This window comes from Carcharodon carcharias, chromosome 5 (genome assembly GCF_017639515.1).
Source record: "Carcharodon carcharias isolate sCarCar2 chromosome 5, sCarCar2.pri, whole genome shotgun sequence".
Lineage (NCBI taxonomy): Eukaryota > Metazoa > Chordata > Chondrichthyes > Lamniformes > Lamnidae > Carcharodon > Carcharodon carcharias.
In genome coordinates, this window is record NC_054471.1 from 115,300,252 (window position 1) to 115,324,662 (window position 24,411).

Here is a 24,411-nt window from a genome sequence, read left to right on the forward strand (position 1 = left end):
TATACAATTGAAGCAAGGCATCTTTACTTCTGTACTCAAATCTTCTTGCGATAAAGTTCAACATACTATTTGCGTTCCCAATTGTTTGTTGCACTTGTATGCTAGCTTTCAGTGACTTATCAACAATGACACCCAGATCCCTTTGGACATCAACACTACCCAATTTCTTACCATTTAAGAAATACTCTGCACCTCTATTCCTCCTACCAAATTGGATAACCTCACACTTATCCACACATTCCCATCTAGTTTTGTGTCATCCACAAACTTGGAAATATTACATTTGAACTCTTGATTTTCATGGTTTAGCATCTCTTTCTTTTGTAACTCTTTTGAGTACAAACCCATTTCCATTTGTTTCAGATGAAGTTACATTGTTTCATAGTTTGCCATTGTGGGATTTGAACTCTTGATACTCTTTTGAGTAAACCTGTTTCCATCTGTTTCAGATGAAGTTACATTGTTTCATAGTTTGCCATTGTGAGATTTGAACACTTGATAATCTTTTAAATCTTTTAAATTTGAACACTTGATACTCTTTCGAGTACAAACCTGTTTCCATCTGTTTCAGATGAAGTTACATGTTTCACAGTTTGCCATTGTGAGATTTGAACTCTTGATCTTGGGGTTACAAACCCAGTACCATAACCACTTGGCTATTTAGGCCAAGCCCAATATTACATTTGATCCCCACATTCGAATCATTGTCATAGATTGTGAACAGCTGTGACCCAACTCCTGATTCTTGTGGTATCCTACTAATCACAGCCTGCCAGAGCTGTTTATTCCTACTCTCTCTTTTTTGTCCGTTAACAAATCCTCAATCCATGCCAGTATATTACCCCCTATCCCATATGCTCTAATTTTGTTTACTAAACTCCTGTGTTGGACCTTATCGAAAGCTTTTTGGAAATCCAAATAGATCACTAGTTCCCCCTTATCTATTCTGCTAGTAACATCCTCAAAAATTCCAACAGGTTTGTCAAATATGATTTCCCTTTCATAAATCCATGGTGCCTCTGCCCAACCAAGTCAATATTTTCTAATTGTTCAGTTATCACATCCTTTATAATAGATTAAAGCATTTTCCCTACTAATAATGTCAGGCTAACAGGTCTGAAGTTCCCTGTTTTCTCTCTTCCTCCTTTCTTAAATAGTGGGTTTACTTTTGCCACCTTCCAATCCGCAAGCACCATTCCAGAATCCATAGAATTTTGAAAGTTGACCATCAGTGCATCCATTATCTCTATAGCTACCTCTTTCAACATTCTGGGACATAGATCATTGGGTTCTAAAGATTTATAACTTTCAGTCCCATTAATTTCTCTAGTACTATTTTTTAACTAATACGATTTTTTTTTCCAGTTCCCCATTCTTGCTAGTCCCTTGGTTCTCTATTATTTCTGGTAAGTTTTTCATATCTTCCTCCATGCAGACAGACACAAAGAAATCATTTAACTTCTCAGCCATTTCCCTATACTCCATTCTCCTGTCTCTACCCATAATGGACCCACATTTGTCTTTGCTAATCGTTTCTTTTTTATAAACCTATAGAAGTTTTTGTGGTGTGTTTTTATGGTTCTTGCTAGTTTACATTCATATTCTATTCTCCTTTTCTTTTAACAGTTTCCTGGTCCTCCTTTGCTGGATTCTAAAATGTTCCCAATCATGCTTACTACTTGTTTTTTTGGCAATTTTGTAAGTCTCTTCTTTTGACCTAACAAAATCTTTAATTTCCTTTGTTAGGCACGGTTGACTCATTTATCCTGTTGGGCTTTTCTGCCTTAAAGGAATGCATATTTGTTGTAAACCCTGTGTTAATTCTTTAGCCATTACCTGTCTACTGTCATACCTTTTAATGTATTTTCCCAATCCACCACAGCCAACATGCCCCTTATATCTTCATAGTTTTCTTTGCTTAGATCTAAGACCCTGGTTTTGGTATGAACTACATCATTTTCAAACATAATGGAAAATTCTATCACATTATGGTCACTCTTCTCTAAAAATTGTTTTGAAACAAGATTATTAATTATTCCTTTCTCATTGCATAATACTAGATCTAAAATAGCCTGTTCCCTAGTTGGTTCCTCAACATACCGCTCAAGAAAATCATCTAGTACACATTCCAGGAATTCATTCTTCACTGCATGAATCCTCCTTAGATTTACCCAGTCTATGTATAGATTGAAATGCCCCATGATTACTATACTACCCTTGTTAATTACCCATGCACCTCTAATTTCCTGATTTATGCCCTGCCCTACATCGCCATTGCAATTTGGTGACCTATAAACAACTCCTACCAATGTTTGCTGCCCCTTGCTGTTTCTTAGCTCACCAAACAAATTCTACATCTTAAAAGATAAAAGCTCTGAAGAGTCATATGGACTTGAAATGTTAACTCTGTTTCTCTTTCCACAGTTGCTGTCAGACCTGCTGAGTTTTTCCAAAATTTTCAGTTTTTATTTCAGATTTCCAGCATCTGCAGCATTTTACTTTTATCTCCATTTCCTTTGTGCCTGTTCTTCCTAAACATTGAATATACATGCGCAATTTTTTTCCAATTCCATTTTTTTCCAGGTGCAGTGTCATTGATCTACTCTCTCCACAGATGCTGACTGACCTGTTGGGTATTTGCAACATTTTCCATTTTTATTTCAGATGTCCAGCATCTGCAGTACTTTGCTTTTGATTTTGTCATTCCCTCTCATGCTGCGCAACATAACAGCTTTTTGAAATTGCTCCATTCTTGCAATTATTGAGTTATGAAACTAACAGTGTTACTATAACTGGAAAATGCTGAAAATACTCTGGTCAGGCAGTGTCTGCAGAGAGAGAAACAGAGATTGGGAAGAAATTAATTAGTAAAGTGCCACTTTTAGTTGGGCAGTGTGGTGAGTGGGGTAGAGGGAGGATCTATGTCTCAGAGGGAGGAAAAAACAAAAGGAAAGGTCTGGGATCACATGACATGACAAAAGTGCTGATGGTGCAAAGCAAAAGTGTGTGGTAATGGTAAAAATTAAAAAAAAAAATGATTCTGAGGAAGCCACAAATGGCAACAGCAGAACTATTGCCAGCAGCTGCTGTTTGAAATGATGCCAGCAGTGGTTATAATCTGAAATGATTGAACTCAGTGTTGGCTCTGTGAAGTAACAAATCAAAAGACAAGATACTGTTCCATGATCTTCCTTCGAACTTCATTAAAATTCATTAGAAGAATATAGGAGGCTGAGGAAAGAGAGATCAGAGTAGGAACGAGAATCAAGATAAGAGGTGGTTGGAAGCTCAGGGTCATGTTTCTAGCCTAAACGGAAGTGTTCATCAAAACAATCACTCAATCTGCATTTGGCCTCCCTGATGTAGAGAAGGCTGCATTGTGAGCAATGACTACAGTGTATTAATTGATAGAAGTACACATAAATCAGTTTCACTAGGAAGGAGCATTTGGGACCTTGGGTGATGGGAAGGGGGGAGGTAAAAATGCGGGTGTTGCATCTCTTGCACTTTTATGGCAAGGTGATATTAGAAGTGGAGTGGATGTTGTTGGTGATTGAAGATGGGGCCAGTGTGTCAAGGAGGGAACTTTGGGCTGTTAATGTAGGGCTGACCCTAGTAATCTTATTCTCTTTTCAAGCTTTAATTTCCTATCTTGTTTTGACAGGGTATATGTCAAGAGTTTTGAGGAATTACACAGAGCATGCCTGTGATGGAGAATATATTTCTCTGCGATGCCCTCATAGAACAACCATCAGTATCCAGTCTTCATTTTATGGCAGAAGGGCACCCAGTCACCAGATGTGTCCATCTCGCTACCCACAAACTTTCAAAGATCTTGAAAAGGAAGATTTATCCTGTGCAGCTATCACATCTTTGCAGGTAAATTCCAGACTTCATTTCATAAATGGTGGGAGAAACTCTTACCTATCTCACGCATCTTTTCTTAAGATATACTTCCTTCTTCCTTTTTTTATGTTAATGCCTGGCAATTTCATGGCAGAACAGTTGTGATATACAATTTGAGGTCCCACAACAATATATAGGGCCCTGACTACAATTTTGAGGTGTAATGGACAATGTATGAGACACCAATGCACTGAGTGACTTAACCAGTTGTTCTTTAAAGGTGTGCTGGAAGCTACCCAGAAAAGGTCTCAAAGATATTTTTTATCTTTTATTATGTGGGTCCAGGAGCATCAGGTGAGCTCTTTATGGGCTGACAAAACTACTCGGACCAGCTGCCATCATGCATGGGCTTCTGGTCAGAGCGCTTCCTCCCATTCATAGGATGGGATCATCCCAGATTTGCAGTAAGTGTGGCAGTGAGTGGGTAAAATGTTGTTTTACCTGCCGGCTGCAATGGTGCTTTTCACGCTGCACTGTCCCAAACCCACCACATTAATTACGCATTCTCAGGAAAAAAAAACATTTCTATGGCAGACAGGCTCTCATTTGCCCATCACGCCATCACCTCGCCGCTTCATCACGCCGGGCGCCGTATTTAAAGTGCAGCTGCACACACACATCTCAGTGTTTCCAGCCCACGACTGCTGCAAAGGAGACATGCCCTGAAAGGAAAAAAGACTGCAGCCCCCAGGTTCAGTGCTGTGTCTCTCGAGAGCCTTTTGGACTCAGTGGAGGTTTGCTGTGATGTCCTCTACCCCTGCTCTGGCTGCAGGATGGGCAGCAATGTCGCTAATTCTGCTTGGGAGGCAATGCCAGCGGTGGTCAGTGCCAATGCCCTGCAAAAGAGGACAGCCACCTAGTGTTGCAAAAGGATGAATGATCTCCTCTGTTCCACCAGGGTAAGCCATCACTCTCATCACTCATATTCTCATCACTCTCAACTCACAACCATCACACATTCACAGGGCCCTCGCTCACTGCCAGTGGAACAGACATCGTTATTCACTCTATCATAAATGCCTTCATTGTCCTCATTCTGTCTTTGGGACCACTCACCATCCAGACATGCCAGGTGTACTTATCATTGGGCCTGACAGGCATGCTGCTTACACTCGCTCCATCTCTATTCATGCAGGACAAGCTGACACACAACAAGAGGGAGAGGTTGCAGACCAGTGGAGGAATGCCTGAAATTAAGGTCCTCATGGACTTTGAAATCAAAGCCATCTAGCTGGCTGGTGACGATCTGGACCATTCATCTGGTGATGGTGAGGTTGGCGCTGCTCAACCAAGTGAAGATCCAGCAGTGCAACATCCCCAAGACAGCCATGCTGTGAGTGATATGTCCTGTTTCATAGGCCACTGCCATGTACTAATTATCTCTTCTTGTTTTTGCAGGCACATCTGGGAAACCGCCAAAGGAGTCCATGACCCAGGTCCTCCAATCAAGCGCCGAGCCAAGCTCAGAAAAGGAATCATTCACCCACACCCTCCACCAGCGCAGAGACACAGACCTCGGTGGGACCTAGTTTTAGAGAAGCCTCAGGGTCACAATCTGGTGAGCATATTGCACCATCCGATCCACAGCAGGTGGCGGCAGGGACTTCTCAGGTGTCCAGCACTCGGAGGCCTTCTGGAGGCCAGATAATTGCTAAGTCCAAGACAGATAAGGAACCTCTGGACTCAGTCATGTCACAGTTGCTGGAGCTGCAAAGGCAAGCTCGGGAACATCAGGAAGGGATGTCCACTGTACTCCTCATGTTGCAAGGCATGATGGAGGTGTCTGTCCGCCTTCATGCTGAGGTGATAGTGCCATCATGCCAATGTACCTAAGTCAACACTGGTAGGATGGCAGCCACCATGGAGACCTTGGTCTAGGATATCGCTTCTGCACTGCTGCGTGGGCTGAACTTCATCGCTGACGCCATAGTTGGCCTTCAACTGTGTGTACACAAGAGGGGTGCTAGGGCAGCCCGATCTCACTCCAGCTATCTCTTCTCCTCAAGGAGTCGCCAGGGGCCCTTGGGCACCCATAGGGAGGAGGGTCAGCAAGTTATCCCCCGAGGCCATCTATCCAGGTGACTCCAGGCGTGTCCAGCCCAACCAAACCCACTCTTCCTGTGACCTCAGCAGCTCCGGCTCCACTGGCTGAGGAGGATGCCACTACCACATGGCAGGACTCCAAAAGCAGGCCGGGGCCCTCCAAGTCTCGGCCCTCCAGAGGATGCCCTCCAAGGTCATCAAAGACAGGGCATTGCAGTCTGCAGGCTGCCTTCACCTCTGCTGTGGATGTTTGGAGAGCAACAAGAAGTAGCATCAGGGTTAGGAAGGTAAAGAAGATGTAGCTGCACAGCCTGGGCACGGGTGTTAATCACTTGTATATACTATACACTAACGTGAATAAATTCTCAAGAATGTCTCCCTGCGTATGGCTCCTTGTTGTGATGAGCAGTGTTCATGTCACTCAAATGTGAAACTTTTCTGCAGAAGATAAAGGCAGCTGCTCAGTCCAGGGCCTCTTCCCTGTGCTTTGTGCAGCCTTCAAACTAAAGTGATGGCCCGGCCTTACACTCCCTGGGCACATTACTAATTCCTGCATCTCGACAGTGCTGGTCATTGCTGCCAGAAAGTTGTGGGCAGGTGTCACAGAGTTCTCTCATTCTCTCTGTGTGCTCTCAGCACTTTTAATGTGGGGCTGGCCCCTTCTCTTCAGTGTCTGTGAGTAGTGATGCTGAGTTTCTGATGGGGTCAGGTGCTGAAGGCAGACAAAGGGTCAGAAGCTTTTAAAGTTTCATGGCTGCATCTCTATGATATGACCTTGATCAAAGAGGCAAGCGAGCTGCCCGTGGCCAGACAGGAGTCAAGCATTTTCAGAGGCTATGTGAAGATCTATGGAGTGTCCTTACTGCATGTTGTCATCATCCTCCTGCCATCAATTAACTATTAGGCCTCCACTGCATCTCCATGACAGGAGCTTTATCACAGAGGGTATGTGCATTGCCATCAGCAGACTGGAGTCAAAATGTGAAGATCTTACAGTGCCTGCTCACTGCATGTTGTCATCATCCTCCACAAAGCTAGCAACTATGAACCCTCCCGAGTGCACCTGCCTCGTCTAGCTAGTGCAAGGGCCTCATCGCCATAATCATCACCTACGGAGACCTCCTCACGCTCATCACCGTCAACATCTTCTGCATCGGAGGAGACATCCAGCTCCTGCATCTCCTCCTCAGCCAGCTCCTTTCCCTGGTGCAGTGCCAGGTTGTAAAGGGCGCAGCAGATGATGATGATGCGTGACACCCTCTGTGGACTATATTCCAGGGCTCCACCAGACCGGTCCAGGCACCGGAACTTCATTTTCAGCATCCCAATGGTTTGCTCAACCAAGTTGCAAATTGCAACATGAGCCTCATTAAACCTTCACTCTGCTACAGTCTGAGGCTGCCTTATGGTGTCATCAGCTATGTCCTCTGCGGGTAGCCCTTGGACAGGATTTTCTGTGCCTGCTGGTGTTGGTGTGAGAGGACAACGTAAGGAGAAGGCCAAAAATTGATATCACAACGTAGTGAAACCAGATTGCGATTGTCTGCTCTGCCCATCGTTAACAGGCCGCATTCCTTGCCATTGGACCTTGGGACGCTCATTGTGATACATCAGCCCTCTGGAATCATTCCCTCCCCCCATCCTCACTGGATCATCCGCCCACGTCAGCGGAAAAACACGCCGATGTGTTTCACAACAGCATACATAAGGCGTGCAACTGGCGAGCTGCACTTCACTCGGGACTTCAAGGTTTGTTTGCCGACCTTGCTTCAGTCAGCACTCGCAGTCATCAGCGCCAGGCTTCACAGACAGCACCACATCACTTACAGGGGGGCTCACGGGTAGGTCTCTACCTTCCAAATCAGCCATATGTGGGTGGCTTTTCAATGGCCGCAGGGCTTGAGCTTGCTTGGTGAAGGGGGAGAAGTGGCCTCAGGCAAGGGAAGGGGTGCAGGACAAGAGCTGCACTGGGGAAGGAGGCTAACCCTTGTGGGGTGCACATGTTGATCTGTGCAAGTGACCTCAAGATGGTGAGGGCTGAGGAGACAGTCTCCAGAGGAGATGAGGCCAGATGGAGATGTGAGTGTATGTTTGTGAGAATGGGTGGTGTGAGTGAGATCCCAGTGAATGTGAGATGAGATGAGTGTGCGAGTTTAGAGTAATGAGATGGTTGCCATATCCTGGCTGCAGGATGAGATCATTCATCCTCTATCTACATTGGATGGCCAACCTCTTCTGTGCAACATTGGTATTGATCACCTCTGCCATCACCTATCAAGCCAGGGTGGTAAGATAGCTACCCCTCCTGCGGCCAGAGTGGGGTAAAGGACAACACAGTGGGCCTCCATGGGTCCAAAAGGTGCTTTAGGGCTGCAGTCTTCTTGCCTTTCAGGGCTATGTCTTCTTTGCTTCAGTCCTGGGCTGGAAGCACTGAGCACGGCTGCACTTTAAATGTGGTCCCTGGAGCGATGAAGCGGCGAGCTGACAGTGTGGCAGATGAATCAGAGCCCGCCTGCCATCGAAACGATGTGTATCCCGCAAATGCATAATTAATGCAGCTGGTTTGGCATGACACGGCGTGAAAAGCCGCCATTGTGGCCGACTGGTAAAATGCCTTTTTACCCGCCCGCCACTGCATTTAGTGCAAATCTGGGATGACTTTGCCCCATGTCCCTGAGGAACCATCCCTGCAGCCTCTGTGGACCCTGGAAGCGTGAGGGATCTGTGACCGATTGAGGATGTAGGAGTGCACACTCCCTGGAAACTATGCGCAGATCTGTTGGATGTGTTTGTGGTGGTCACACACCAGCTGCACATTCAGTGAATGGAATCCCTTGCAGTTGACATAGTTGACTGTGTGTTGCGATGGAGATCTGAGCGTCACGTGAGTGCAGTCAATGGCACCCTGCCCCTGTGGGAAACCTGAGATCTGGGCAAATCCAATTGCTCTTGCATTCTGGCTTTCCTGGTCCCAGGTGAAACGCACAAAGCTGTGTACCCTCGTGAAAATGGCATCCATGACCTCATGGATGCATTTGTGGGTGGAGGCTTGTAATATCCCACAGAGGTCACCTGTGGAGCCCTGGAATGAGCCATTGGCGTAAAAATTGACCACTGTGGTCACTTTCACACCCACTGGCAGTGGATGCCCTCCATGTCAACGTCTCACCAAATCCTGCAGTAGCTGGAAGATGTGACTGACCAGCTCCATAGACATGTGCAATCTTTAGCAACACTGGTTTTCAGTCATCTGCAAGAATGAAAGTCAGCATCTATAGACCCTGGGTCTAGCTAGGTGCCGACCAGCGATGTCTTGCTGTGGTTCTTCAGTGATGAGTGAGGGCCCCAGCTGCCCCTTCTTCCAGGGGATGCTGCTCCTCCCTCTGTGCAGCCAGGTGCCTCAGTAACTCTCTTCTCCATCGTCTTTGCTCCCTGTATGCCACGAGGCATACAGCTAGGTCACTAGGTTCCATGATCCTGATGTACTCCTCTTGTAAGATGAAAGACAGAGACACGTGGTTAAGAACCTGTCCTGGTTAAGTATGAAGGCCCCTTAATGCTTCCCGGAGAGTTCTGGCCGTCACTTGGATAGCCAGAGATTAGTGCGCTGCATGGATGCCTGAAACTCCACCTTCCTCCGACCCACTCCACTTGGCTGATTGGCAGCAGCCTTGCCCATTGGACTGTATGCTGTCCTCTCAGCTCAGGCACAGGCTAACTCCTAAACCACACTGCAAGCTGCACTGTTAGTTTGAACCATGGGGGAGACTGGTCCCATGGAGGAGGCTGGTTCAAACCAGGATGCTGACATGGCAAGGGGCTGTGAGCATCTGCAGTAGTGACTGCTCCATGGCCAGCTTTAACAAGCAGGTTGTACGTCGTGCCCAGTTGTCCAACTGTTCTGCAGTCCACTACAATGTCCAAGTTGAGTGGAATGCCTGAGGTGGTACCTGCAGCTAAGGGCGGTCCATCCCGCAAGGTGACAAAGCAGTTGCTGACTATAGTCACCAAGAAGCCGCCCAAGAAGCAGAGGAAATCCCGCAAGCAGAGCTATTCCACTTACGTGTATAGGGTGCTGACCCAGGTCCACCCTTCCACCAGGATCTCGTCCAAGGCCATGAGTGTTATGAAATCCTTCATTGTTGACATTTTCAAGCGCATTGCCTCCGAGGCTTCACACCTCATTCACTACAACAAAGGCCACAGCATCTCGGCCAGGGAGATCCAGAGCGCCGTCCACCTCATGCTGCCAGGGGAACTAGCCAAACACACCATCTCTGAAGGCACCAAAGCGGTCACCAAATACACTCAACTCCATTTAGAGCAATCATTCTAAAGATTATAAAACCCTCATTAATTTGCAATCTGTGCCCAAGGGGTGAAAAGCTCTGGAGCACTTGGTGGCCCTTTCAGGCCTCTATGTTGCTTGAGTGGGCAGATACGATAGAGGCCCAACTCTAATCATATTAATGAGGCTGCACTGAACTTTCTCAGCTGCAGAGGAATGGTCACTTCATACAAGGTTTCCCTGATGCGTGGCTGCTTCCCTCACCCGCTCCCAACCCACACATGCTTGCGCACTATCTTCAACCACAGAGCAGCCCTTGCCGCTCCCCACCGTGCCTCAACCGCGGGGCAGCCTTTGCACCCCCACCAACGCGCCTTAACTGTGAAGCCCAACAGGCGTCCCTCACGAGCGCTCCGCAATGTTACTGTGCACTCACCTCCAACTTCCCCCCCAAGTGCAGGCTGCCAAGTGCATGCCTTTTATATGCTGTTGTGAAACACATTGGCATGGAATTATGCCAACGTGGGCGGAATTCCAGCATGGGGGGATGAGTCTGGCTTGCTAGCCTTATAACGATATGCTGATGGGGTTCCCAATGTCCAATGGTGGGAAATGCGGCCTTCCTTTGACAGGCTGAGCAGACGACGTCGTGAAACCGATTTTTGGCCTTCTTGTCGTATTGTCCACTCATGCCACCAAGCAAGCCTGATGTCAGTGGACATGGAACATTCTGTCCACAGGCTCTGTCTGTAAGACTAAAGTCCAACCAATCTTTCCTTTCACACACGCGCTAGGGCCACAAAATTGGGCTCCCCTTATCTTTAGTTTCATTACTACAAATATCGTTTTGGTAGCAAAATGGTGTCCACATCAGTTGTTCGTGCTTCAGGTGTGTTGTGTACTGATTGCCATTTTGATGAGAGCAGTAGCATAGGAGTATGCAGAGTAAGCAGATTGTGATCCTTCTAGGTAGTAGAGGTTATGAGTTTGGAAGGTGCTGTTGAAAGAGCCTTGGTAAGTTCCTGCAGTGCATCTTGTGTACAATACATACTGCTGTCATTGTGCATTGGTGGTGGAGGGAGCAAATGTTTAAGATGGTTAATGGGTATCAATCAAGCAGTTTGTTTTGTCCTGGAGGGCGTTGAGGTGATTGAGTATTGTTGGAGTCACACTCATCAAACTCCTGACTTGTACCTCATAGATTGTGGACAGGCTTTGGAGAACCAGGAGGTGAATTATTTGCCACAGAATGTACAGCCTCTGACCTGCTTTTCTACCCACAGTGTTTATATGGCTGGTGCAGTTCAGTTTCTGGTCAATGGTAGCTCCCAGGATGTTGATTCTGGGGGATTTAGCAATGGTAATGCCAAAGATAGGTGGAGGGACAGGTAGTATTGAGGAGGCGGGGAGGCTGCAGAAGGATTTGGACAGGTTAGGAGAATGGGCAAAGAAGTGGCAGATGGAATACAACTTGGGGAAGTGTGAAGTCATGCACTTTGGTAGGAAGAATAGAGACATAGACTATTTTCTAAATGGGGAGAGAATTCAGAAAGCTGGAGTGCAAAGGGACTTGGGAGTCCTAGTCCAGGATTCTCTTAAGGTTAACTTGCAGGTTGAGTCGGTAGTTAGGAAGGCAAATGCAATGTTGGCATTTATTTTGAGAGGACTAGAATATAAAAGCAGGGATGTGCTGCTGAGCCTTTATAAGGCTCTGGTCAGACCACATTTAGAATATTGTGAGCAATTTTGGGCCCCATATCTCAGGAAGGATGTTCTGGCCCTGGAGAGTGTCCAGAGGAGGTTCACGAGAACGATCCCAGGAATGAAAGGCTTAACATATGAGGAACGTTTGCGGACACTGGGTCTATACTCAAAGGAGTTTAGAAGAATGAGGGGGGATCTGATTGAAACTTACAGAATACTGAAAGGCCTGGATAGAGTGGATGCGGGGAAGTTGTTTCCATTGGTAGGAGACACTAGGACCCGAGGGCACAGCCTCAGAGTAAAGGGAAGACCTTTTAGAACAGAGATGAGGAGAAACTTCTTTAGCCAGAGAGAGGTGAATCTATGTAATTCATTGCCACAGAAGGCTGTGGAGGCCAGGTCATTGACTGTATTCAAGACCGAGGTAGATAGGTTCTTGACTGGTAAGGGGATCAAAGGTTATAGGGAGAAGGCGGGAGAATGGGGTTGAGAAACTTAGCAGCCATGATTGAATGGCGGAGTAGACTCGATGGGCTGAAGGGCCTAATTTCTTCTCCTATGTCTTATGGTTTTATTGAATGTCAAGGGCGCTGATTGGATTCTCTCTTGTTGGAGATGGTCATTGCCTAGCACTTGTGTGCCTTGAATGTTACTTACTATTTATCAGCCCAAGCCTGAATGCTGCCCAGGTTTTGCTGCATAGGGACACAGATTGCTTCGGTATCTGAAGAGTTGCAAACGTCACTGAACACTGTAATCATCAGTGAACATCCACACTTGTGACCTTATGATGATGGGAAGATCATTGATGGAGAAGCTGAAGATGGTTGGGCTTAGGACACTACCCTGAGGAACTCCTGCAGCGATCTCCTGGGGTTGAGATAATTGGCCTCTGACACCCACAAGCATCTTCCTGATGAAATACGAGTGAGTGGGAAGGAGGGAATTGATTGTTATGTGTGTGTATGTGCGATTTGCCATTGGTTGTATAGTTAGTGTAGTTTTCACCCTGTACCTGTAGAACTACAAAACCAGAATGAAGTGTGACATCTCATATCATGTGATAGCAAGAAAGGGGAGTAGGGAATCATCATGCAGCTATGAAATACATGATGGGTGTTTGGAATTTCACCCCAATCTGTACAAACGATAATCTATAGCCCGACAATTAAAATTACACTTAAATCACAACTAGAAGATATGAGGACCAGAGAAAAAGACACTTATTTTTCATTATTTTTTAACGGTTTAATCAATGAATTAGAATTTGTGAGCTAATGGTTTTAGGCTGAGGTTTATTGTAATATTTATAGGAATGAATGTTTGCATTGGGGTCACACAAATCCATTGTGGATGAAAAGGGAGAAAAAATGTATTTTTAATCATGCAGCTAATTGAGAAAATGCAGCAAGGAATGAAAAAAACAATGAAATAAAGTTCCAGGCTGCAAAGATCAGTTCCTTAATGTCTGTTTTCTTTATTCTGCAAAAGCCATTTTGGCTCCAAAATGGCGGCTGCAGTGAATGCAGGATACAATTTTGTTGAGGACATTAGCACCATTGTTGGAAGCATACAGGGTAGGCTGATCATGATGTCTATCAGCATGTAACTCTGATTTGATGCCTGCAGTATCATTTTGGAGCTAGACACTCCATCGCTGCCCTCTCTTAAACACATACAGCATGAGTTCAGCAGCAGCATGAACTCCCCACCAATACTATTTAATGAGATGTATTTGAGAGATAACAATACTACTTGCATTTTAAACAAATTTTGTAAAGTAGTAAGTTAAGTACTACCATACATATTATATCAATGAAGACTGTAAGTTTCAATCCTAATAAATGCTTAACATTTTACTGTTTCAGTCATGTGATATATTGCTTCAGTAAATTTACTGTATTACAGCGATGGATAAATCATAGTCCCATTAGTGACATCAAAATTACTGTAAACATAAAAATTCACACTTCAGGTCTTGGGTAATTCATGAGTTATGCACAGGAGAACTGCTGGTATACTAAAATTGATATTGTAGTTAGTTTTTGATCCTATGGAAAGTATGACTTTGCCAGAAGGTTGTACAACATCTAGGATTGATGTGCTACAGTGTTAATTATTTTTGAAATAGTTCTAAAATTTTATCTTGTATACATAAAACTGGGCTCTGTGAAAACAATATGAAAAGGGTCAAAAGACATGTTAAGCTTTGCTAATTAGAGAGATGTAAACCAGTTTAAAATACCTTTCTCTAAGCCATGTCTGAGAATGTAATGGTACCTTTTTTGATTCCCCTTTCCTAATTTAAGATTTCTTTTTGGCATTTTATTTTGTGCATACCCATGAACCCATTTAACTTCACCATTGGTATCATTACATGAAGCACTCCAAATTTATTAGTGAAACACTTATTATAGGAAAAGCATCAAAGTGAATATTTACATATGGAGATGGTGGTACCAATGAGTTTCCTATCCTATTGCAGACGCTCAAACTATAAAATAATTAGGCCCAGCCACCAGTCAAAGCCCAAATTTTCAAGAAAAATTGGCAATGCCCCAAGTATCTTGAGTGTGCTTTGTAAATGTAATACACAATATGTTGCTAGCGATACTTGTCTACAATATATTAATCTAATTTTCAAAAGAACTGAGGAGTTCTTGCCTCCCTAAAACATCTGATTTGCAGGTTGCACAGTTTTTCCAGTTTATAATCACATATAACCAGTGTTGGTGAAGACTTACCTTAGCAAGGTTTCCAAACCAATTAGTCTTTAGTACTAAGCATTCTACCCTTTGCAATGCTGTACAGTAAGAGAGTTGGCAGCATATGACTTCAGTCCTGAGGACAGAACAAAATAGATGTGATTAGTGCCTTACCAGAGGCAATAAGCTTATAACATGTTCTGGATAAAGCCTATTAGTATTGTGCCAAGGGCTTACATTCAACCACTGATAAAAGATGTCAGGGTAAAAAAAAAGAGGAAGCTTAATACTTTGAGTCTGGGACAAATGAAAATCCTCAGGGAGTGTAACTCTGGAGAGTATCCCTCCCATAGTTGTTAAACGCAGACCAGTCCAGGCAAGAAAACCAAAAGACTGATCCATCAAACATAAGTTCAGTATGCATCGCGCCAACATAGATTAAGAAGAAACAAACTTCCTCTTCCTCTCCTGCTTAGGAGTTCTGTATTCATCCTGTATTCAGCCATTTAGACTAACGCATTAGAAAGAACAGTGATTACACTGTGAGAACATGATGTGGATTTGCTGTGATCTTTGGCATTCAGATACTTTTGAAAATTATATAATAACCTTCATAAGAAGACTATGGTTCTCAAATTCCTGGGGCTAGAGATGGCATGAATCTGATTTCTGCTTAGGAGGGGAAGGGGATAACTCAGTTACATCAGGATTCTACCCCACTCAGGTTGTTTAAACTCCAATGGAGGGAGGTCATGGGTAGCTCTTCCATCCAATTTCCTACATCAAAGGAAGTTCCTAGGCTACTTCATGAATTCTCCCTTTACACTCTTGAAAGACGTCAACCGAAGTGGGAACAAGTTGACACTGTAAATCCATCTGAAGCCTTCAAAATGGTCCTAAACCTTGTCTAGATTAAGGAAATTGATTCTGGGGAGATCTTGGGGGAGGCAGTGGCATAGTGGTATTATCACTAGACTAGTAATCCAGAGGCCCAGGGAAATGCTTTAGTGACCTGGGTTCAAATCCCACCACAATAGATAGTGTAATTTGAATTCAATAAAAAATCTGGAATTAAGAGTCTGATAATGACCATGAATTTATTGTCATAATGTCCTTTAGGGAAGGAAATCTGCTGTCATTAAATGGTCTGGCCTACACATGACTCCAGACCCACAGCAATGTGGTTTACTCTTAAATGCCCTCTGAACAAGGTCAATTGGGGTTGGGCAATAAATGTTGACCTAGCCAGTGATGCACACATGCCGTGAACAAATATTTAAAAAATGACAGATGTTTGAATCTGAAGACTCCAAAGTTTCATTTTTTTCTTTTGACCCACTGGGTCTGATGGGACCCCAGGTAGACAGGCATTGGCTGTTCTGCTTTGCAAGTGCAGATCTAAATGAGTGCTGCTAATGTGCACTTGCAAATGCAGGCAGCTCTCCCTGAACAGCAAATAATGTCATCCTTGAAGATGTAGGAAAGGATCTCTAACCTTGTAGCTAGAGTTTTGGGGAGCGTGGGTGGGGGTAGGAGGTGGTTTCTATTCTGCTGTATTTATGCAGGCAGAACAGTCTCTGAGAAATCACTTTCAAAATCATTATATTGTAAAGATTGTAGTGAAGTTTAGTTTTGCTGCCATCTTTGTTAATCTAAAAATTATGGGCAGAATTTTGCCCTTGGAGGGCAGGCTCAGCGGTGGTGGGCAGGGGCAGTAGGGAAGCCGACCGCCGCCCTGATTGGGGCCGGACTGCAATTTCACATTGACGAGTTAATTAAGGACCGTCCAGCATGAAACGTGAGTGGTAGCGCTCAGCACTGCCTGTGCGGGCGGAGGAAGGAGGGCGAGTGGGGACGAGCGCGACCTTTGCACGTGCACATGAGTACGTGTTTCATAATTTCCCTGAGGCACAGAGCTGCCTCAGGGACTTGAAGCATTTTTAAAAAAAGATTTGAAAAATGTAATAAAACATGTCCCCTGTCACATGAGCAGGGACATGTTATTAATTAAATTTTAAAACTTTTATTTTATTTTTATTTGCTTTTGGAAACCTCATCCTGCCCGTGGATGAGATTTCCAAAAAAATACCGAGGCCACTTTGCCTTTTCTCCTGACCACCAACCATAAGGTTGGACAGGCAGTGAAAAATTTAAGTTAATTGATTGTTTAATGGCCTTAATAGGCCTTTTAATTGTTGGAAGGCACGGTGCCTATTCCAGCGAGTGCCCGCCGAGCGAACTATCGCGTGACTGCACATTGACGTCGGCACGCTCGGTCGATGTCAACACGCGCCATTTCACGCTCGAGCGGGTCAGGTGCGCTCCTGCCCACCAAGCTAAAAAGTTTGCCTTATGAATAGGAGCACCTGCTATCCAAAACGGCAATCCTGATAATTGGTGACCTTTAATAGGACGCATTAAAATGATTGTCTTAGATGTTTTAAGCAGCTGTTTGCATTCCTGAAAGACTATGTTCATAAGCTGAATTTAGAATTTTAAAAATAGATTGGATAATACTGCTTGCTGTTTTCAGTTGAGCAAAGTCCTGCCGTGTCATTCATTAAAAGCGGTGATAGTAACTCTACTGTAACTCTAGACAGTGTGGTGAAAACAATTGATAAAGGAGCAGAAATACAAAGTGCTGATTGACACAAATTGAACCTGATGAGATAAGGACATTCTTTGGCCATTTCTGTCTTATGTTCTTAATCAAGGATTTGTGCAGTCAAGCATGATTCTGTGAAAATCAAAGTAAAGGTTTTATTTGTTTTTGTTTTACCGAACAAGGAAGTGACACAATTTGAAGAAAGCTCTCAAGTTTGACAATAATATTTTAGTCAGCCAGCTTGTTCCTAGCTGCAGGCAGTGCACATCAATTTAACGCCTTGTCTGTCAGTGATAATCCATGCCGCCAGGCCCAGACTGCAGATCAAGTGTAGGAATGCCGAGCAATCATCACTTTGTTTTCGCTAACTACACATCACCATCTGCACAGGGAAGATATTCTTCATATCATACTGGAAAGGTGTTTCCTATCCCTTGAGGTTAATACTTAATATCAGTTGATATCCTGTGGCAATGCACGTAATTGGTAGAATTTAACTCGCTCCCCCATGGCAAGATAAGTGGTTGAGTCGGGGGGGGGGGCATTTAATCAAGCAGAAGGATGATGGGTGGACACCTCGCTGTCTTGCTGTTTCCACCACGACTAATTCTGTAGACGGAAGGCCCCTGGATGGCCTTTCTGCACCGTTACCAATTGAGGCACTTAAGTGACAATTATTGTCTACTTAAGGACCACATCCCGCCACCACTGATACTAACCTAGTGAGGGGTGGTGGGGTCACCATGTGGGAACCACGAAAAGCAAGTAAACCCATGCGGGGTTGCTTGTGGGCTTTCTTGGGGGTCGGTTCCTTGTTCAAAGGCACTCAGAAGAACCCAGTATTGGGAAGCCGGGGAGGTCCGCTGAGATCCACTCCTGTCCTTGCTGCACAAACACCCATCCCTGCGACTCCTCTCCTGCCACTCATCTGTGGGCGTGGGATCCAATGATGATCCTAGGCCTTGCTCAGGCGAGTCTTGTACTGGCAACAGCCTCTGACTGGCTGCCAGCTCCTGGTGGGGCACCCCTGGTGTCCTTGATCCAGGGGAAAGCCTGCTGCTGTCCAGTTAATTGGATGAGTGGCACTTAATTAGTCAGGCCTTCCCTAAAAGAGGCAACGCAGGGTTCCCACTGGTTCTCCAGCTGGTGGGCGAGACTCTCATTAAATCCAGCCCAATAAGTCAGATAATATGGCTACTTTCTTACCAATCTGATGTATTTATATTGTCATTTCTGTATCCTCCTTCTTTTGCTTCTGTCCCTCTTTCTATTCCCTTTTGCTTCTTTCTCCTTAACTCTTTGTGTTTTTCACAAGGGTACATGGCAAGAGTCTCTTGCCTTCAACCAGCTTCCTTCATCCCTCTGCTTTTTCTTCCTTCTCTCTATTTTGATCTGTTTCCCTCAATTTAATTCTCTCAGAAAAGAAATCAAATTAGAATGAGGATATGGGCTATCCACCTGCCTTTCTCCCACAATCTACCTCACAGGTGTTGGCAAATTCTGTTTCATAGGAATAAGAAATTATCAATAACCGTTTCCAACTGTAAGCAAAACACTGGTGTATAATTAAAACAGAATTACCTGGAAAAACTCAGCAGGTCTGGCAGCATCGGCGGAGAAGAAAAGAGTTGATGTTTCGAGTCCTCATGACCCTTCGACAGAACTTGAGTTCGAGTCCAAGAAAGAGTTGAAATATAAGCTGTGTGGGGGGTGGAGGGGCGGGGGTGGGGGGGGGGGGGGGGCGCGGAGAGAGAGAAGTGGAGGGGGTTGGTGTGATTGTAGGGACAAACAAGCAGTGATAGAAGCAGATCATCAAAAGATGTCAACAACAATAGAACAAAAGAACACATAGGTGTTAAAGTTGGTGATATTATCTAAACGAATGTGCTAATTAAGAATGGATGGTAAGGCACTCAAGGTATAGCTCTAGTGGGGGTGGGGAGAGCATAAAAGATTTTAAAATATTTAAAAATAATGGAAATAGGTGGGAAAAGAAAAATCTATATAATTTATTGGAAAAAAAAGGAAGGGGGAAACAGAAAGGGGGTGGGGATGGGGGAGGGAGCTCAAGACCTAAAGTTGTTGAATTCAATATTCAGTCCAGAAGGCTGTAAAGTGCCTAGTCGGAAGATGAGGTGTTGTTCCTCCAGTTTGCGTTGGGCTTCACTGGAACAATGCAGCAAGCCAAGGACAGACATGTGGGCAAGAGAGCAGGGTGGAGTGTTAAAATGGCAAGCGACAGGGAGATTTGGGTCATTCTTGCGGACAGACTGCAGGTGTTCTGCAAAGCGGTCGCCCAGTTTACGTTTGGTCTCTCCAATGTAGAGGAGACCACATTGGGAGCAACGAATGCAGTAGACTAAGTTGGGGGAAATGCAAGTGAAATGCTGCTTCACTTGAAAGGATTGTTTGGGCCCTTGGACGGTGAGGAGAGAGGAAGTGAAGGGGCAGGTGTTGCATCTTTTGCGTGGGCATGGGGTGGTGCCATAGGAGGGGGTTGAGGAGTAGGGGGTGATGGAGGAGTGGACCAGGGTGTCCCGGAGGGAGCGGTCCCTACGGAATGCCAATAGGGGGGGTGAAGGGAAGATGCGTTTGGTGGTGGCATCATGCTGGAGTTGGCGGAAATGGCGGAGGATGATCCTTTGAATGTGGAGGCTGGTGGGGTGATAAGTGAGGACAAGGGGGACCCTATCATGTTTCTGGGAGGGAGGAGAAGGCGTGAGGGCGGATGTGCAGGAGATGGGCCGGACACGGTTGAGGGCCCTGTCAACGACCGTGGCTGGAAAACCTCGGTTAAGGAAGTAGGAGGACATGTCAGAGGAACTGTTTTTGAATGCAGCATCATCGGAACAGATGTGACGGAGGCGAAGGAACTGAGAGAATGGGATGGAGTCCTTACAGGAAGCGGGGTGTGAGGAGCTGTAGTCGAGATAGCTGTGGGAGTCGGTGGGTTTGTAATGGATATTGGTGGACAGTCTATCACCAGAGATTGAGACAGAGAGGTCAAGGAAGGGAAGAGAAGTGTCAGAGATGGATCACGTGAAAGTGATGGAGGGGTGGAGATTGGAAGCAAAATTAATAAATTTTTCTAAGTCTCGACAAGAGCATGAAGCAGCACCGAAGTAATCATCGATGTACCGGAGAAAGAGTTGTGGAAGGGGGTCGGAGTAGGACTGGAACAAGGAATGTTCCACATACCCCATAAAGAGACAGGCATAGCTGGGGCCCATGTGGGTACCCATAGCCACACCTTTTATTTGAAGGAAGTGAGAGGAGTTGAAGGAGAAATTGTTCAGCGTGAGAACAAGTTCAGCCAGATGGAGGAGAGTAGTGGTGGATGGGGATTGTTTGGGCCTCTGTTCGAGGAAGAAGCTAAGGGCCCTCAGACCATCCTGATGGGGGATGGAGGTGTAGAGGGATTGGATGTCCATGGTGAAGAGGAAGCGGTTGGGGCCAGGGAACTGGAAATTGTTGATGTGACATAAGGTGTCAGAGGAATCATGGATGTAGGTGGGAAGGGACTGGACAAGGGGAGAGAGAAGGGAGTCAAGATAATGAGAAATGAGTTCTGTGGGGCAGGAGCAAGCTGAGACGATCGGTCTACCGGGGCAGTTCTGTTTGTGGATTTTGGGTAGGAGATAGAAGCGGGCCGTCCGAGGTTGGGCGACTATCAGGTTGGAAGCTGTGGGAGGAAGATCCCCAGAGGAGATGAGGTCAGTGACAGTCCTGGAAACAATGGCTTGATGTTCAGTGGTGGGGTCATGGTCCAGGGAGAGGTAGGAGCAAGTGTCTGCGAGTTGACGCTCAGCCTCCGCGAGGTAGAGGTCAGTGCACCAGACAACAACAGCACCACCCTTGTCAGCGCGTTTCATGACAATGTCAGGATTGGACCTGAGAGAATGGAGTGCAGTAAGTTCAGAGAGAGACAGGTTAGAATGGGTGAGAGGAGCAGAGAAATTGAGACGACTAATGTCGCGCCGACAGTTCTCAATGAAAAGATCAAGAGAAGGTAAGAATCCAGAGGGAGGGGTCCAGGTGGAGGGAGAATATTGGAGCTGGCTAAAAGGATCCATTGAACTGGGAGAGGACTCCTGCCCAAAGAAGTGAGCCCGGAGACGAAGACGGCGGAAGAAGAGTTCAGCGTCATGCCGAGCCCGAAATTCATTGAGGTGAGGGCGTAAGGGTATGAAACTAAGTCCTTTGCTGAGCACTGAACGTACAGCATTGGAGAGGGGAAGGTCAGGGGGTATAGTGAATACACGGCTGGGGTTGGGATTGGAAGATGGGGTGGGGACGGACGGTCAGGCAGGGGTGGAGGGTCCTAGATGGGTGTTGGTGTCGATGAGTTGTTGGAGCTTGCGTTCCTTAGCACTTGAGAGAAAGAGAAAAAGTTTCTACCTCGCGGAGGCTGAGCGTCAACTCGCAGACACTTGCTCCTACCTCTCCCTGGACCATGACCCCACCACTGAACATCAAGCCATTGTTTCCAGGACTGTCACTGACCTCATCTCCTCTGGGGATCTTCCTCCCACAGCTTCCAACCTGATAGTCGCCCAACCTCGGACGGCCCGCTTCTATCTCCTACCCAAAATCCACAAACAGAACTGCCCCGGTAGACCGATCGTCTCAGCTTGCTCCTGCCCCACAGAACTCATTTCTCGTTATCTTGACTCCCTTCTCTCTCCTCTTGTGCAGTCCCTTCCCACCTACATCCATGATTCCTCTGACACCTTACGTCACATCAACAATTTCCAGTTCCCTGGCCCCAACCGCTTCCTCTTCACCATGGACGTCCAATCCCTCTACACCTCCATCCCCCACCAGGATGGTCTGAGGGCCCTTAGCCTCTTCCTCGAACAGAGGCCCGAACAATCCCCATCCACCACTACTCTCCTCCGTCTGGCTGAACTTGTTCTCACGCTGAACAATTTCTCCTTCAACTCCTCTCACTTCCTTCAAATAAAAGGTGTGGCTATGGGTACCCACATGGGCCCCAGCTATGCCTGTCTCTTTATGGGTTATGTGGAACATTCCTTGTTCCAGTCCTACTCCGACCCCCTTCCACAACTCTTTCTCCGATACATCGATGATTACTTCGGTGCTGCTTCATGGTCTCGTCGGGACTTAGAAAAATTTATTAATTTTGCTTCCAATCTCCACCCCTCCATCATTTTCACGTGGTCCATCTCTGACACTTACCTTCCCTTCCTTGACCTCTCTGTCTCAATCTCTGGTGATAGACTGTCCACCAATATCCATTACAAACCCACCGACTTCCAAAACTACCTCGACTACAGCTCCTCACACCCCGCTTCCTGTAAGGACTCCATCCCATTCTCTCAGTTCCTTCGCCTCCGTCGCATCTGTTCCGATGATGCTACCTTCAAAAACAGTTCCTCTGACATGTCCTCCTTCTTCCTTAACCGAGGTTTTCCACCCACGGTCGTTGACCCGACCCTCAACCGTGTCCGGCCCATCTCCTGCGCATCCGCCCTCACGCCTTCTCCTCCCTCCCAGAAACATGGTAGGGTCCCCCTTGTCCTCACTTATCACCCCACCAGCCTCCGCATTCAAAGGATCATCCTCTGCCATTTCCGCCAACTCCAGCATGATGCCACCACCAAACACATCTTCCCTTCACCCCCCCTATCGGCATTCCGTAGGGATCGCTCCCTCTGGGACACCCTGGTCCACCCCTCCATCACCCCCTACTCCTCAACCCCCTCCTATGGCACCACCCCATGCCCACGCAAAAGATGCAACACCTGCCCCTTCACTTCCTCTCTCCTCACCGTCCAAGGGCCCAAACACTCCTTTCAAGTGAAGCAGCATTTCACTTGCATTTCCCCCAACTTAGTCTACTGCATTCGTTGCTCCCAATGTGGTCTCCTCTACATTGGAGAGACCAAACGTAAACTGGGCGACCGCTTTGCAGAACACCTGCGGTCTGTCCGCAAGAATGACCCAAACCTCCCTGTCGCTTGCCATTTTAACACTCCACCCTGCTCTCTTGCCCACATGTCTGTCCTTGGCTTGCTGCATTGTTCCAGTGAAGCCCAACGCAAACTGGAGGAACAACACCTCATCTTCCGACTAGGCACTTTACAGCCTTCTGGACTGAATATTGAATTCAACAACTTTAGGTCTTGAGCTCCCTCCCCCATCCCCACCCCCTTTCTGTTTCCCCCTTCCTTTTTTTTCCAATAAATTATATAGATTTTTCTTTTCCCACCTATTTCCATTATTTTTAAATATTTTAAAATCTTTTATGCTCTCCCCACCCCCACTAGATCTATACCTTGAGTGCCTTACCATCCATTCTTAATTAGCACATTCGTTTAGATAATATCACCAACTTTATCACCTATATGTTCTTTTGTTCTATTGTTGTTGACATCTTTTGATGATCTGCTTCTATCACTGCTTGTTTGTCCCTACAATCACACCAACCCCCTCCACTTCTCTCTCTCCCTCTCTCTCCGCACCCCCCCCACACACCTTAAACCAGCTTATATTTCAACTCTTTCTTGGACTCGAACTCAAGTTCTGTCGAAGCGTCATGAGGACTCGAAACATCAACTCTTTTCTTCTCCGCTGATGCTGCCAGACCTGCTGAGTTTTTCCAGGTAATTCTGTTTTTGTTTTGGATTTCCAGCATCCGCAGTTTTTTTGTTTTTATTTACTGGTGTATAATTAGTTGGCTTTGGAATTCAACTGATTTGTTTTGAAAACTGAACTAACATTAACACGTTAGTTCTACTTCTCCTTTCTCTCTTATTCCCCACCTCTGGCCCTAACCTCACTGTCTGAATGTCTCTTTTTTCCCCACCTTAATGTATTTTCTGAAAACCATAGAATTTTAAACAAAGCTATAGGGGGTGTGTTTTTCTGTCTTGCGCAAAAATGCACATATATAGCCTCTCTTGTTTTTCAGAAAACCACTCAGTATAAAATTTATCGTAATAGTTCATGGAAATTATTTGAAGGAAAGCTACTGAGCAAAAGTGTTACAAAACAAAAGTAAAATATTACTTTAACACTATTGATTGGTGCTCCATCTTGGGGGAATTTGATGCTCTCAGCCCTTGCCTCCCTACCAACGCCTGCCTATGGCTTGTCTGGATTGCATTCCTAGTTAAAATCCCATCCCAATAAGTCAC

At 45.8% G+C, this 24,411-nt stretch overlaps 1 protein-coding gene across 2 annotated transcripts in view; it reads left to right on the forward strand.

Annotated features, from left to right (window-relative positions):
- Nucleotides 1-24,411, forward strand: part of LOC121277650 (protein eva-1 homolog C) — a 430,530-nt gene that overhangs the window by 170,394 nt on the left and 235,725 nt on the right. For both annotated transcript variants that reach the window (XM_041187246.1, XM_041187247.1), the window contains exon 2: nucleotides 3,665-3,879. In XM_041187246.1, coding sequence (XP_041043180.1) covers nucleotides 3,665-3,879 — 215 coding nt within the window. The remainder of the gene's footprint in view (nucleotides 1-3,664; nucleotides 3,880-24,411) is intronic.